Source organism: Misgurnus anguillicaudatus, unplaced genomic scaffold (genome assembly GCF_027580225.2).
Source record: "Misgurnus anguillicaudatus unplaced genomic scaffold, ASM2758022v2 HiC_scaffold_33, whole genome shotgun sequence".
Classification (NCBI taxonomy): domain Eukaryota; kingdom Metazoa; phylum Chordata; class Actinopteri; order Cypriniformes; family Cobitidae; genus Misgurnus; species Misgurnus anguillicaudatus.
Genome location: NW_027395283.1, coordinates 1,907,909 through 1,925,500, shown reverse-complemented (window position 1 = coordinate 1,925,500; position 17,592 = coordinate 1,907,909). Strand labels below are relative to the sequence as shown.

The 17,592-nt window shown below is 37.8% G+C and overlaps 1 protein-coding gene across 1 annotated transcript in view; it reads right to left on the bottom strand.

Annotated features, from left to right (window-relative positions):
- LOC129438977 (uncharacterized) overlaps positions 1 to 17,592 on the bottom strand; it is a 57,064-nt gene that overhangs the window by 27,223 nt on the left and 12,249 nt on the right. The window contains 3 exon segments of the mRNA XM_073865721.1: positions 3,075 to 3,645; positions 6,807 to 6,871; positions 10,311 to 11,609. Of these exon segments, the coding sequence (XP_073721822.1) occupies positions 3,075 to 3,645; positions 6,807 to 6,871; positions 10,311 to 11,609 (1,935 nt within the window).

Here is a 17,592-nt window from a genome sequence, read left to right as displayed (position 1 = left end):
GCGAAGTTTCTTATGCTCGCGATGCGAGCAAGGAGAGAGAGAGAGAATCCAGGTGTGTTCGTTTAAGATGGAAGTCCGTAAGTTGTTTCGTAGGGCGGATTGGTCCGCGTGGTTTTCCGAACTCTAGCGCAAAGTGCAAGCCAGGAAGACTGTCCCGAAGAGTAGGACAGGGCTCAGAGAAAAGATGATAAATCCAAGGGACTCTGGTTGAGTCTCAGCGAGTTTCCAAACTGCGCTGACGGGTTACCTGGGTAACCGGGCGACTGGGCGCTCATGAGTGAACTAAGCCACTGACTGAGATACTGAGCGAATCGTTCGAATTGAGCTATTGAGCGAACTGAGCAATTGAGCTATGATCTAAGATGGCTTGGGCGATAGGCCGTTTTGACCTTTCACACGCCCAGCCCATTTTGGGTGTATGGCCAATGTGTGCGCGGGGAAACAAGCCTTTGTTCTTTCAGACATCACATTTGCATTATGATAAAAGTTTGTTTCCATAACTCTTCAAATCGATACTAAATGACATTGATGCGGCTTATGGTAATATGATACATAGAAATGATTGGGAAATAAAGAGTAGATTAATTTGATACTAGACAAGACATGGGTTTAAGATCACGTTGAATAATAATTTCATACCTAAGATATGAACCATGCTACAGTGAACAAAATCTAACTAAAGTGTTAACACACAGTTACATCACACATACATGATCATGCAGTAAAGGGATATAACATATATATACATTAAAACAGCTCATTGTGATTTTTAAATGTGGTTTCATCACAGACATATAGTCTGTGCCCCCAGCTGTGTCTCTGGCAATCGTCGAACGAACGGCTCTCAGGTTTCTCTGGTGGGATCCCTTTGAACCTCCTTTGAAGACTGCATTTGTTTTAATTGTCGCCCACTTTACAGCCTTGATAGGTGGTAGATATCTGGGTGATTGTGTTATCAGGACACAGGGTTATCTAAAGTCACAATTTTAGGGCTGTTTACGATCCAGATGCCAAATGGCCTCAATCTGACTCCGAGCCATTTGCTACACTGTGGACAAGATGACAGCGTCAGTGACGACCAGCACCAGTGCCACAGATGGGCCTACACCAGACAGAGAAGAAGGTGAACCACAAGAAAAGAGGATGTGTACGCAACGTGAAGGGCATTCGTTTCTGGACATGTTTGATGAAATTCTGGAGGAAAAGGAGCAGGATGAACAGGCAACGAGTTCAACGAGTGTGCAGGTAGGCTAGTTTACTATACTATTTCAATCAATGTTGAATAATAATTTCCAGATGATTTGCCAGAGATGTATATTTATGCACTTTTCTATATTTTTTTTAGGTGCATGGTTACCTGAGTGAGCCCACCCTTCCCAGAAATGCGAGCCCGCTGCAGTACTGGCAAAGCAACATGACCCACTTCCCTGCCCTCGCCACAGTGGCACGCAAGTACCTGTCAGCTCCATGTACTAGCGTGGACAGTGAACGTCTCTTCTCCTCTGCTTCAAATGTTGTCAGTGAAAAGAGAAATAGGATCGGTACAGAGAGAGCAGAAATGCTCCTGTTTGTTAAGCACAACATTCGTCTGCTTCCAAAGACTGGGAAGGCCAAGGGTTAGGTCTAACCCTAAAGTACTTTGCAGTTACAGTACTCACAGTTCAGAAGACTGTAAAAGCCAGTGTCTGTTCAGCCCAGTTTGTTATGGCTCCATTTTCATATTTTACCTTAGCTCCATAACTTTTGGCGTTGGCCAATTAAGGCCTACTACTGTACTTTAAAGTTTTGTACTGTTGTACAATGTTCACAGAATACAGTGACTTGGTCTTAAGTGAGTTAGATGTTTATTGACAATACTCAAGGTTGGCTTATTCATAGTGTGAATTCAGGATACATGTGTATCCTTTATAAAAAAATATATATATATAAATATATGAATATAATTATTTTTTTTTTCTGAAAATTGATGACATTTTGCACATGGGTAAAGGTGCCCAATCAGTAATATCTGGAAATAAATTACAAAACTAAAAAAAATGTGTTTTGGAAAATAGCTCTTTATTTGATTATCATACAAATGTGTTTTCTATACAGAGATATCGGTATCGGCAAATATCGGTATCGGCCATAACAGACAAGAGTCATATCGGTTATCAGCATCGGCCAAAATTTTCACATCGGTGCATCACTACTCTCGACTAAAGCAGTTGGCAGAGAAACTGTTAAAATAAAAGCTCATGTTACAGGTTCTGCAGACCCGAAAAGAGATACAACAATATAGCTTTAGACAGATATATGCCGTTGGCTTTTTGATCAACTATTATGTACTATAGGTGGTGAAGTCACTGCCAGCGAGAAAACTTCTTGAATTCTTCAAGTCCCATGTAAGCGCAGTTGTCTGCATAGCCAGATTATTGATTTGCATGTAAACGCATGAAAACAGTTTTCTATAATAAGCAGATTTTTGATAGTAATCTGCTTATTCTGTGCATGAAAACGCACTCAGTGTTTGTGCAAATGCTGTCTATTTCCTTTGTGTACTTGTTTGTAGTGGAGTGTCCTGAAAGACTCTTCAGAGATAAAAAGAATGTAATACTACTCTATAGGTACTCCAGATTAGAAATGCAGAAACAGTGTGTGTTACGTGAGCTTTAAAACTTTATATGACAAAAATTATATTTAAAGGAAATATTCTTACAGTTATTCAAAGATGCACAAATAATTCCATATATTATTTCCTGTTTAAGAGCACGACCTTCATTATTTTCTGGAGAAATTTTGAAACTAAATGAAGTCATTTGGACAGAAAGAACTTAGCCTCCAGAACTTCATCAAAAATATCTAAAAATGTGTTCATAAGACAATCGGAGCACTTGGGGGTTTAGAACGACACGGAGGTAAGTGATTTATGATCAAAGTATTATTTTAGGGTGAACTAACCCTTTAAGCCTACATACCTGTTGCTCAATAAATATTAAAGATATCTTAAACTTAGTGAGTTTGTGACTGAAAATCCAAAATAGGTGCTCCCAGTTAAAAATGTTAAAAACACAACAATAATTAAGGAGACATACCTGATGTAATAAAGTCATCATCTTCATCAGGGCGATCTTCCTCTTCTGTGGGTTCAATTTTTATATCTGTGGGTTCAGTTTTGATTTCTGTGGGTCCAGTTTTGATTTCTTTAGGTTCAGTTTTGATTTCTGTTGGTTCAGTTTTGATTTCTGTCGGTTCAGTTTTGATTTCTGTGAGTTCAGTTTTGATTTCTGTGGGTTCAGTTTTAGTCTTCATCATGAGGTTCGTGCAGTCAATGATTTTAACTGAACACATCTTCAGTTTGGTCTGCAGGATCTGCTGCTGTTCTCCAGCGTTACAGACAGAATCCAGAGACTCTGTGGAGGTTTGATCCTCCTGTAAGCTCTGTTTACTGTCACACACTGTAGTGTCCTGAGTGTCTGTGAGCTTTGACTCAGTATAACAGAGTAAAGTCAGACTGAGATCAGAGTCCTGTGTGTGTCTGGATTTCTCTTCAGAGAGTTTAGAGTCCAGCAGTGTCTGTGGTGTGCGGCTCTGATCTCTGCTCATCCACACTGAATCCAGACTCCCATCATCAGTCACATACACTGAAGATTCACAACAATCCACATCCTGACAACACAACACACACAGACAGTAAGATTAGAAATTATCTGATGTTGTCTGATTCAGGTAAATGATGTTAAGCTGTACAAACCTCTCGATTCATTGCTAAATCTCCTCTTTCTTCAGCTGAGCGATTTCTGTGATGAAATCATCAATATATCCAGCATGAACAGATCAGTTCATACTAATTTACAGCACATCTCATCATCAACGTCTCAACACTTAAATACACAGAAACAAGAGTCTGTTTAAAGTCAATGAAACGCGCAAGAGAGAAAAACACTGAATACACAAACACATCACACGAGCGCTCTTTCTTTCTTTAGTGAGTTTATTTGCGGACTAAAGAGCTGCAGCGCCTCCTGCTGTACTGGAGACAGAAGACGCTCATTGCTTTACAATTGAGTATGAGGAGGCTGCAGATCTGGAGGCAGATTTCGGCTCTGTTGTTTCTGGTGTGTCAGTAGGGTGTAAAGTGTGTGAGAGTGTACACAATATAAGATAAACAGTGTAATGATCTGCACCAAATATTAAAATATTTGTTGATATTTACTGTTGATTCAAACACTGCCTACAGGAGACGATTGAACTGCAACGGAATTTAGTAAATTGAACAATTAATAACACACATTATGATACATCCCTTTATTAAACATGTTTTATTATGGTAAAAGTGTAGTAACCATGGTTTTTGTGTAGTGATTACTATCAGCAAAACCATGATTTTCTACACAAGTCAAGGTTTAACTATGATTTTTAAAATTAAATTGTGTTTTACTACAGTAACCATGTTTTTTTTTCCTGTAAAACCTTTTTTGTAAGGGCTATATTCAGGTTTTCATAAATTACTGTCATCTCTTTGTATCTGTGTACACATTCAGGGAGAGAGATTGTGCACGTGAGACAGATGTGACAGTAAATTTAAATATAAAAACCTATGAATATAATTCAAGTGTTACTACATCCTTCTAAAGGAATTACTAGTTGGTAACTATGATCTTTACTATAGAATATTGATCCTATTGAAGTAATTACTTTAGAATGATGTAGTAACACTTGATGATTATCATTTGACATGATTATCACTGTAAAATACTGATTTTAATACAATTACTATTTAAAAAAAAAACATGTTTGGCAGACTGTATAATGCACTGTTTAATATTCCCGTAATAACCACTGTAAGAATTTTTATTGATCCTGACCAAAAGGTCAGCCCTTCCTGAGAGAACAGCATGGATGCCCGAGAGTGCAGTGTGTGTGCCCTGTAGGTGCCCGAGGCAGCAGAACATCAAAAGAGAACCTTTTGCAACACAACAAGTTTCCTACAGGACTCACGGCAGGAAACCAAGACCCCCAAAACACCTCTCCCGAGAATCAGAACTTTGTATTGTCAAACATCACATCTCCATACAAATGGTTGATCTACAGACAGATAGATACCCTTGATTGTCAAACATCACATCTCCATACAAATGGTAGATCTGCAGACAGATGTCTGACCCCTCTACCCCTCCTTTCATTGTTATTCATGTTTGATTTCATTAAAAAGGTTTCATCGCGACTGGTACACAGGTTTCATTCCCATATCAATAAAACAAAGGTTTAATAGAGTTACACCCTTATAGAGCTTGCACCCCACTACAAATGTATCCAGGACGAGGTGCCTCCCACTGAGTCCCACAGGTCTGTAAGAACCAAGCACTGCAAACTTCCATTGGTAAATAATGTATACATAATGTTTATTCCGTCTGGGTATTTAAGGAGAGCTGACAAACATTTCAGGGAGTCTGTAGACAGATTTCCCACACAAGCTCTGTGTGTAGTTTTTCATCTCCAGGTAACATTTCAAACGTTCTCATGTCGTACCATTAAGGGGTTTGTATGATTGGTCAATGTATTACATTGTTTTGAACTATTTCATACTATTGATATTTCTTATGATTGATTAATATACTATATTGGTTGAATTGGCTTTTGAATTATTGTACCGTTACCTGGTTAATAAATTGTTACGTTTTGCATTCATTCTGCCTTACTCTGAATTATTGACTACAAGTAAATTGATGCATCCTTTGTTACCGCAAATCTACGGCCAGGATTAAGTAGGCGTATTGTCTGCCATTTTGTGTTTTGGTTATTTGGTCTGACGAACCACTTACTCTTAATAGGGTTAAGTTTGGCGTATCGTCTGCCTTTTACTATTTTGGTCTGACGAACGACTTAATCTTAATAGGGTAAGTTTGGCGTATCGTCTGCCTTTTACTATTTTGGTCTGACGAACGACTTAATCTTAATAGGGTAAGTTTGGCGTATCGTCTGCCTTTTACTATTTTGGTCTGACGAACCACTTACTCTTAATAGGGTTAAGTTTGGCGTATCGTCTGCCTTTTACTATTTTGGTCTGACGAACCACTTACTCTTAATAGGGGTAAGTTTGGCGTATCGTCTGCCTTTTTTACTATTTTGGTCTGACGAACGACTTAATCTTAATAGGGTAAGTTTAGCGTATCGTCTGCCTTTTACTATTTTGGTCTGACGAACGACTTAATCTTAATAGGGTAAGTTTGGCGTATCGTCTGCCTTTTACTATTTTGGTCTGACGAACCACTTACTCTTAATAGGGTAAGTTTGGCGTATCGTCTGCCTTTTTGTTATATTATTTTGGTTTGACGAACCACTTAATTTTAACTACAGGGTTAAGCATCGACGTATTGACTGCCATTAATTATAAGGTCTGACGAAATTCTTAACTCTTGATTAGTTGTATGGTCGAGTTTGCGTTCAGTACCCACACAACGGCTGGTGTGGACTGATATGACATTGATAATCGAATGAATGAGTTCAATGTAAACATGAGTGAATAGAATGATCAAACGTTTATCCAAATTTAATAATCACCAATAAATTCTTAAACTGTTTCATTAAGGAGTCAGATGAAATAACGAGGTAATGTATATTAATTCATATTTGTTTGTAAACAAACATCTTTAAACCAATTCTGTTATGTTGCGAAAAGGAAAGACAGCAACGCGCAAATATACTTCTGCCGCGCCATTGGCTACCGTCGTTGGACCTGTGGGCGGACCCGGAAAGGGACCTTACACCACTTTAGAGGGCAAATAACCCAATTAATGCCCAGAGACCAAGAGGACACATCATACGTCATCAGCGTGTTCATGTCCGCTCTGTAAACAGAGGCAACCAACTTTCTTGGTGAATTGACAACCTGCACATGAGCCACAAAACAAAACATATCTTTTGAAACAACAACGGCAAAAACTGTCTGGATCAGGAAAGAGCAAAAACCCAAATTAACATCGGTAACTGTAGTCGGGTTTCCCCATGCTGCCTTGCGTGCAAATTTATTCACATGGCAAGTCTAGCATGGAAACTATGGGCCATTTCCCCCCTGAAATAGGGAACCAATCACAGAACGGGGAGGGGGCAGCACGACACACCGAAGCAGTTTTGTTTATCCAACACGGCAGCAGACATGTCAAGTTACTTTTTGATGCGGCCTTAGATAGTGTTCTAAGTAGTTTTGAAGTTTATTTTTAAAAAGCCTCAAATACGAGAAAATGAGCATGTGGTTCCCAGACCATGTCTCATTCTATATTAGCCAGGCTAGGTAACTTTACTGCTTTTCCACAAGATGGGAAACAGCTGCGGGAGGCAAGGGTCTAAAAGTGTTGTTGCAGTGTTGGAAAGGTGATATGTAATTGCTTGTACACTAATTTCGAGTCAGGATAAGTATAGAATCCAGTTAATATTGTTGTGTTATTATGTTCTTCTATTTACATGACATTGAATAACTTAACAGAGAGGCAGTTATCTTTGTACTGTATAATGCCTGAAGTTATTTGTAATATTGAAAAAAAGGGGAATCCAAGGCACTCTTCATATATCAAAAGGTAAAAAGCCTTTATTTAAATATGGCTATAACATTAAAAACATATAACAGGGCAGTAACCCACGCGTAGCGGTACAGATACCCTGAAGAAGGCTATCTGTGCCGCTACGCGTGGGTTACTGCCCTGTTATATGTTTTTAATGTTATAGCCATATTTAAATAAAGGCTTTTTACCTTTTGATATATGAAGAGTGCCTTGGATTCCCCTTTCTTTCACGTTTAGTATACCCTACACCAAAGAGCACCTAACAAATTTTTCCCAAACAAAATTTTTTTCAGCTATTTTTGAGCACTTTGGATTTTTTCTGATTTCTTATTTGTAATATTGTTTAAAAGAGATAATTTATTATTGTATTTGGTTTCTGTTTATTGTAACGTTAGACCAAACAAATAAATACCGGCAAATGCTCATGCATGCAGAAGTTAATAATGTGTGTTGCCATTGCCTTGCTATTGCATGTTTCTGTGACAAGATTAACGTGATACATAAATAAGAGGTAAATATAAGACGTGAACTTAAGCACAACTGTTCTGCGCACAAGGTCTTTTTACATCCGTTTGAGAAAACACTACGATTTACGCATTTACATACATATTTTTCTCCTGATGATCGGATCAAAGATCGGAATACACCACATCTTTTAATACGATCAAAATTTGCATCCGATCAGCCTGAATGGTATTGATTAAGGTGTTTACATGAATGCTTTTTAGTATGATTGAGCCATCAATGAGATTACAAACGGATTATTTGGTTGCATGTAAACGTATATAGCTATGTTGCTTTTGTAGTTTGTGTACCTTTAAGAATTAGCGTAACAATATTTATGTTTTCAAAATTACAAGCAAACTACTACATCTACACAACCGAAAACGTGCTGTATCTAATTCTGATTTCAAACAGTTGTTTATGTTGTTATTCACTTTGTACTGGAAAGGCTTCTCACTAGTGAATGAGACATGAAATGTGAACGTCTGGTCTGTTCATGTGTTTTGGAGGAAGCGTATGGATGGCCATCTGAATGGAGGGTGGATCTTGATTTTAGTGCTAGTAGGCTAAAGTTAGTTTTTTTTTTAAATCAGATACCCACCTATTTTTAGTCATAAGCTTTATTTATAGGACCTAAATGTATAGTCAGGTTAACGAATCCTCCCTTATACATGGCTATATACAAATACAGTAGCAAAAGTTTTTTTTCTATCAGGTAGGTTATTTTCTCATTTTTATCACATTACTTACGTTTTAAGATTATATGTTTTTTAAGGAATTAAAGAAATTATTTTAAGCTATTCCCTCTTGAATATGCAAATGAAACGTGCAGTTGAAGTTTAAAACCTTTATTTTCATAAACCTGTACAATTCCTTTTTTATTACCACATTACATTCAACTGTGATCGTCACAATAATGAACTAGAATGAAAGCTGTTATACAATATATGGTTTCTGTGCAGTAAAAATGTGACAAGCTTGTCAAGTATGCAACGTATATTCAAAATATATTGGTGTTCCTCTCAGCAGTCTTTACTCCTCTCTACAAGCTCTTGCAGTTCATTTCTATTGTGCTAACATATCACACATCTGTTCAAGATGCTCTCAATGCAATAACAGGTCCTGTAGCTTTCCTAGAAAGAATGAAAGACTGACAAAATACTAAATAATTAAGTAAACTTTCATTTACCAGCCCAGAGAAAAGGCCTATAGCAGAAGTCAGGAGACGTTTACTGAATAATCTGAAAAGTTTCTTTCTCAGTGTGTTTCTATACCAACCAAAGTTGTGGTCCCATGACATAAATACTTTAAAGCAACACTATGTAGTTTTTTTTACCTTTAAATAATGTCTCCAAAATTATTTCAGTGATAGAACAACTTTTAACTGGACAAATTGTACTGTTGCTGCAACCTGAGCAGCCTCCTAGCTGCTACAAGCACACTCTGAAAGTGGCGGTGGAGGGTAGAGCACACAGCCCCGCCCCTCCCCCTGCCTGCAGAAGAGTGTCTGATACGCTTTTCAACCACATGGGGGAGCTGTAAGTCATTTTTACATGGAAACTACATAGTGTTGCTTTACAACCAATTAGAAAAATCACATAGCACACAATATAAAATTAACGAGTTCTTAAAAGAGATAAATGTGACATAACAATGATAAATGTGTTAATTCATGTTGTTTTTCATATTTTATTAACACTATTATGAACAGTTTGTTTGCTCCCGGACACATACACACATACACTTTTTAACAGCTTGGCACCTAAACTGCTAATTTTAAGGCACTGACAGTTTAAGATGTTCGGTCAGATGTTTATTTAGTTCAAAGGAAGATATTTTGTAGTGGTTTTAATGGTAAAAGCTAATGACTTGACAGAGCAAACGTCTTGTCACACTTAAGGGTTTTTCACCTGTATGGAATCTCTTGTGCTTAGAGGTCACATAATTTACTTATCTGTATAGCGCTGTTTTCACTGTCCTCAAAATGGGCTGATAAGCTTGCCGTTAGCTTAGCTGGCGACTGACATATTCCTGTGGGCGGGGTTTAGTCAAAAACTGTTCTATTGTAGTCATTAAAACAGGAAGTAGAGGTCTGTAGTCCAAACCGGCCGTTCGCTGTAAGCTTTGAAAGGCGAATTCTGTTAAAGAAAATATATCGCCTGGCAGTGAGCTTTATCAATATTATTTATGCTATTATAGCAACATTACACACTAACTAGGGTTTAAAAAATAGGATTAGGAAAATGTGACCTTTAAGTTAGTTACACTGTTGACTAAAACTCTTCCCACAAACATTACAGTGTTAAGGTTTTTCTCCAGTATGAAGTCTCTGATGAGATGTTAAATGACCGGACTGAGAAAAAGTCTTATCACACTGAGAGCATTTGTAAGGTTTTTCACCTGTATGAAGTCTCTTGTGATTTATTAATGTAGCCCATTGTCCAAAACTCTTTCCACAGACACTACATTGATAAGGTTTCTCTCTAGTATGAACTCTCTGATGGTATCTTAAGTTACTTGAACAAGTAAACGTCTTGTCACAGTGAGAGCATTTGTAAGGTTTTTCACCTGTATGAATTCTCTTGTGATTTAGTAATGAAGACCCTTGACTAAAACTCTTCCCACAGACACTACATTGATAAGGTTTCTCTCCAGAATGAACTCTTTCATGTTTTTTTAAGTTACTTGAACAAGTAAACGTCTTGTCACACTGAGAGCATTTGAAAGGTTTTTCACCTGTATGAATTATCTTGTGATTTAGTAATGAATACTTTACACTAAAACTCTTCCCACATACACTACAGTGATAAGGTTTCTCTCCAGTATGAACTCTCTGATGGGCTTTAAAATGAGATGAACTAGAGAAGCTCTTTCCACAATGAGCGCAGACGTAAGGTTTCTCTACAGTGTGAACTCTCTGATGGATTATCAGCTGATATTTATTACAGAAACGTTTATCACAGTGTGAACACTGATAGAGTTTCTCATTAATTTGAGCATTCTGGTGTGATTTGAATGAACGTGAATCCTTAAAGGTTTTTCCACATTCACTGCACTGATACGGTCTCTCATTGGTGTGTGAAAGCACGTGTCTCTTCCGACTATGTTTATAGCTAAATCTCTTCTCACAGTGAGGACACTCGTAAGGTTTTTCTCCTGTGTGAATTCTCTGATGAACTTTAAGACTGTCTTTGGTTTTGAAGTATTTTCCACATTCAGTGCAGTTGAAATGCTTTTCATCACTGTGTGTCCTCATGTGAACATTTAGTTTATAGGAAGAGACAAAACTCTTCCCACACTGCTCACAGTGAAACTGCTTCTTCTTCTTCTTCTTCTTCTCTCTGTGGTCTTTTGAATGAAGTTTCTTCTCTTGTAAGGTAGTAAAGCTGATCTCAGATCTGGTGAAAAGTTTCTGTTCTGTGTGTTTTCTCTCATGTCTCTCTAAATGTCTCTGTGAGCTGAATGTCTTTCCACATGTGATGCAGGAAAGAGTTTGTGCTGTCAGTCGCTCTTTTGATGTTGAGGACGTTATTTCTATATCCAGACATGAATCGCTCTTCACATCTGAAAGAAACATGAAACAATTAAATTGTCTTTTCACTCTTATTTACACAAAGAAGGATGAAGAATTAAGATTCTGTATATTTTTCTAGATTCACACATAAGACAGAAGACAGGTGTCAGTCCTGTTATTACAGCTGGGTCATTGTTAGTGATGGGATATTTAAAGCGAGGGTCCGGAGCGTGTGTTGCGAATAAATGGATATGGGTGAGTGATATGATGATATCGTGAATGATTAAAATGTCTCCATGATCCACTTTTTCGGAAACATCATTGTATCCGCGCCTACGCGTCACATGACAAGGGACGTGCTTCCCACGTTTGGCGCACGTGTCCACGCAGCTTTCAAAGTATTGACCGTGTTCCGACACGCAATACAAATTATTGTTTAAATTATTCAGGGCATCACTGATGTGCAACATTTACAGTAAATAAAAAAAATTTGGATAGGTGAAGAAAAGTAGCCAATCCACAATTGCAAACAAAGTTTAGAACAAGCAAAAAAACAGGAATCAAAAATTAGGGTGACGAAAATGCTCCACAGCTTTTTGTTCTTGGAAGAATAAAAAATTAAAGAAGAGAAAATGACATGTAAACAGCGTTTATATGCACAGTCTTACGCCAGTTATGCTTAATAAAGTGATAACGTGATCTACGCTAGGGCTGGGTATTGGCAACATCACGATAGTTAGCTGTATCGATATTTTTGCACAGCCCTAATCTCCGCATATGAAAGATAAACGTCACACACGGAAGTGAGCGCAAAGTAACGTATAAAAGTCTCCTCTTGACTAAAGCAGTTGGCAGAGAAACTGTTAAAATAGAAGCTCATGTTACATTTACAGGTTCTGCAGACCCGAGAAGAGATACAACATTGGCAGGTACTTCCGGGGCGCTTCAGAGTGTGCGACCCAGTAGTCTCTCAGTCGTTTGTTTGTTTGAATTGTGTTCTGTACTTGTTTTTTAAACTACATTTTTTAACAGTGGTGTGTACGTATAGAACAAATAATCTGTCAGGGTCTCAGTAATGCAGATGATGGGATTACTCGTGGAGCTTTTTGCACTTTTTTGCGTCTCAACACTTCTTTTGGGCTTTGCTAGCCACGCCGTAGGACATGGTGTATACGGGAAAGTGAGCCGCGAGCTGCTCATGTCCTTACGGACCTCTGCAGTGGGAACTGTACCATCGGGCATACCGACAGAACTTCTCAGGCCGCCGACGTTGTCAGGTCATTGGAAACGAGGAAGAAGAGGCGGTTTGCGTCGGAGACTTAAAACTCTTCGGCTGGATAACCGCCGCAAATTACCACCACTTCCTTCGGTCCTGTTGTCAAATGTACAGTCGATCAGAAATAAGATAGACGAGCTGGAAACATATGCCAAGTTTAAACGGGAAGTAAAAGACACTTGTCTCCTTGCCTTTACTGAAACGTGGCTTGGTGATGCAAATCCTGACTCGGACTTGAACCTAACTGGGTTTGGAAGCCCAATCCGTATGGACCGGTCACCAGATATCACCGGCAAGAACCGAGGAGGAGGCGTGTGCTTTTACGTGAACGAAAAGTACTGTAACACTGTTGTGATTAGAGAGAAGATATGTACCACTGATGTGGAATTGTTGACTTTTTCTCTTCGTCCCTTTTATTTGCCACGTGAATTTCAACAGCTATTTTACACATTAGTGTACATTCACCCACGGGCTAATGCCTCTGTTGCAGCCCAGCTGATTGCTGACGTCACGCAAAAACTAGACTCTATCTGCCCCGAGGCACCCAAGTTTATCCTTGGGGATTTTAATCATTGCAATTTAAAAAACATTTTAAAGACGTATGAACAGTATGTGATTTGTTTTACCACACAGAAGAATACTACGCTAGATTTATGCTATGGCTCAGTTTGCGGGGCTTATAAATCTTTGCCTATGCCTTCTTTTGGTGATTCTTACCATAGCAGTGTCTACCTCATGCCTGTATATAAACCGTTGTTCAGGCGCCTTGAGCGGGAGAAAAGGACAGTGAAAATCTGGTCAGAGGCCAGCATCTCCTCCCTCCAAGCATGCTTTGAGTGCACAGACTGGCAATGTTTTTATGATGGTTGTGGTGATGATAATAATGAATTCATAGACACTGTTTCATCATATATTACATTCTGTGTGGAATCAGTAATTCCATCTAAAAAAGTGGTTATTTTTCCAAATAACAAAGCTTGGGTGACCAAGGAACTTAAATCTGTTATTAACAAAAAGAAAAGATTATTCTATTCAGGAAACCTCCTGGATAAAAAAATGGCTTCCAGAGAAGTCAAGGTAGAAATAAGGAAGGCCAAAATGAATTATAGGAATAAAATTGAAAGCTTGTATTGTAGAGGGGATCTAAGGGCAGCCTGGACAGGTATAAAATCTATGGCATCAATTAATCAGTCTTCCTGTGGGACTAAGCAGGTTGTTCATGTAGATGGTGTGGAAAACGCAGACTTGGCAAATGGTTTAAATTCTTTCTTTTCCCGTTTTGAAAGGTCTGATTTTGTGAATAATATAGCTAAAACCCGGAAATCTTTGGTTCCAAATAATGGCCTAGTGATAACGCAAGGGAATGTTGCAAATCTTTTTAAGAAGGTAAACATACGTAAAGCTGCTGGCCCTGATTCCATCTGTGGACGCGTTTTGCGTTATTGTGCGGATCAGCTCTGTGAGGTGTTTACAACACTTTTTCAGAGGTGTATTGAGTGTGGTAAGATTCCGGCTTTATGGAAATCATCAATCATAATACCTGTCCCTAAAACGAATAATCCAAGGGAAATGAAAGAATTCAGACCAGTGGCATTAACATCACTAGTGATGAAAACTTTCGAAAGAATATTGAAAGATGAAATTGTCTCCCTAATTGATGGAAAATTAGATCCTCTACAATTTGCCTATCAAGCCGGGAAAGGTGTGGAGGATTCTAAGATTTTTATTTTAGATAAATTATATAAGCACCTCGAAAAACCTAAATCGCATCCAAGACTTTTATTTGCTGATTTCTCTTCAGCGTTAAACAAGATGCAGCCTCATATCCTAATTGAGGGATTGGCCTCTCATTTTAATCTCCCTGATCAGATTTTATTGTTGCTCTTAAATTTTTTAACAGACAGATTACAGCAGGTCTTTGTGAATGGCCATATGTCCAGTATTCTCACTTCAAACACAGGGTCTCCACAAGGCTGTGTCCTTTCTCCTTTGCTTTTTATTATGTACACGGATAGCTGCAGGACTTCCCAACTGGGCAGCTATCTTGTGAAATTCTCTGATGATACTGCTCTACTGTCACTTCTTCAGGGGGCTCAATCGGGCCATGGAAGTGCTTTATCCCAATTTGTGAATTGGTGTGATGACAATTTTTTAGACCTTAATGTTACAAAAACTAAAGAGTTAATTATCGACTTTAGAAAGAATCGTTCTAATCCAGAAGCCAGCATTATTCATGGAGAAAATGTAGAAATTGTAGAGACCTACAAGTACCTAGGAACCAGGCTTGTGCACAATTCAGAATTTAATTGAGAATGACTCCTTAATTCCAATTCAATTCTTGAATTGAATTTGAATTGATGTCAAAAACAGGATCTAGAATTACAATTCGAATTTGAATTAAAGGAAGCAGAATTGGAATTCAATAGAAATTCAAAGAAATTCATATACATATTATACAGTAAATGAAGTGTTAAAAAATAAGCTTTCAGTATATGTCAGATATGATTGCATTACATATTCTATAAATTATATTAGTTTGAACTACTTGTACAGATTACATTAACAGGAGATGTTATCCCCCAGCAATTAATGTTAAAAACTCTAGTCACATAACAAATAATTAAGTTTGATTTTTTTGTATTTGTAATTTTGTGGAACAAGATGGAACATGACTTCATTTCCCAGAATGCTTTACTTTTAACAAGTATTTAAAATGGTTGCCAAACAGTTTTCCAAAGTAACTTTCCTAACACTGAATGTGAGATTCTTTCTGTTGTGTGACTGTGGAATTTCGTTGAATTGCCACGAATTTAATTCCACTTCCTGTCATTCCAATTCCAATTCAAATTCAACTTCCTGTAGGGCGGAGTCAATTCAATTCAAATTCTAATTCATGAATTGAATGGAGGTCAATTCTGAAATTCTGAATTGTGCACAAGCCTGCTAGGAACTATGTTTGATTCTAACCTTAGGTTTGATAAAAACACAGAGTCAATCATTAAGCGAGGACAACAGAGAATCCATTTGATGCGGAAGCTAAATTCTTTTAATGTGTCGCAAAGAATTCTATGTAATTTTTATCATTCATTTATTGAAAGCCTTTTAACATTTTACTGGTTTTATGGATTGTCGGTGCGGGACAAGAATAGGCTAAACAGTATTGTTAGAATCTGTTCCAAGATTATTGGTGTTCAGTTGACAGACTTGAGCACCCTTTGGAAAAAAAGGGTGCTCCAGAAGGCTAGACAGGTCATGAGTTGTCCTGACCATGTTCTCAGTCAGGAATTTTGTCTAATGCCGTCAGGACGACGCTACCTTGCTCCCCCAAGGAAAACTAACAGATACGCAAGTTCTTTTATTCCTTCTGCTATTACATTTTTAAATGCTGATTCCTAATTATTATTATTCCTGTATATATGGATGGAAATGTATAGATGGACAGCGGCAACTATAGGTGCCAGCATCCTAAACCTTGCATTATTATTATTTATTAGTATTTATTGTTTCATATTGTCTATTAATTATTATGAGTGTGAGCAGTGGTTGCTGCGTAGTAAGTACTGTGGCTGGTGCACTTGTTGCTTGTTGGTTGCTTTTCTTTTTTTATTTTTTTTTATTTATGCCCATCTATGCAAAATTATGTCACTGACAGTGTTTCTCTGTTTGTGTGTAGGCTCAAATTAAGTGTTGTGTTGTCTTGTCTTGTTGATACGACTGGTAGACTAGAAACTGAATTGCCCTTCGGGGATAAATAAAGTTGTTTGAAGTTGAAGTTGAACAATATTAGCTTTAGACAGATAGATGCCGTCGGCTTTTTGATCAACTATTATGTACTATACTGCCCTCCAAAGGCTAAGTGCAGTATCTACGCAAACACTGAAACTGAGAAAAATGGCTTTAAAGTTTTTTACACCAGCCAGTCAAACATGTTACTGCAATTTTGGCACACACATTTCTCTGAAATGGGACAAAATTTAACCAGGAGACTTTTTCACAAGACACAACAGATCTCACAAAGCCCATTTTAACCCTTAACTCAATTTTGACCAAATGCGTAGTTACTGCGCTTTCGCTTTGTAGGGCAGTATAGGTGGTGACGTCACTGCCAGCGAGAAAACTTCTTGAATTCTTCAAGTCCCATGTAAGCGCAGTTGTCTGCATAGCCAGATTATTGATTTGCATGTAAACGCATGAAAACAGTTTTCTATAATAAGCAGATTTTTGATAGTTATCCACTTATTCTGTGCATGTAAACGCACTCAGTGTTTGTGCAAATGCTGTCTATTTCCTTTGTGTAATTGCTTGTAGTGGAGTGTCCTGAAAGACTCTTCAGAGATAAAAAGAATGTAATACTACTCTATAGGTACTCCAGATTAACATCAGAAATGCAGAAACAGTGTGTGTTACGTGAGCTTTAAAACTTTATATGACAAAAATTATATTTAAAGGAAATATTCTTACAGTTATTCAAAGATGTACAAATAATTCCATATATTATTTCCTGTTTAAGAGCACATCCTTCATTATTTTCCGGGGAATTTTGAAACTAACTGAAGTCATTTGGACAAAAAGAACTTAGCATCCCAAACTTCATCAAAAATATCTACAAATGTGTTCATAAGACAATCGGAGCACTTGGGGGTTTAGACACAGAGGTAAGTGATTTATGATCAAATTATTATTTTAGGGTGAACTAACCCTTTAAGCCTACATAACTGTTGCTCAAAAAATATTAAAGATATCCTAAACTCAGTGAG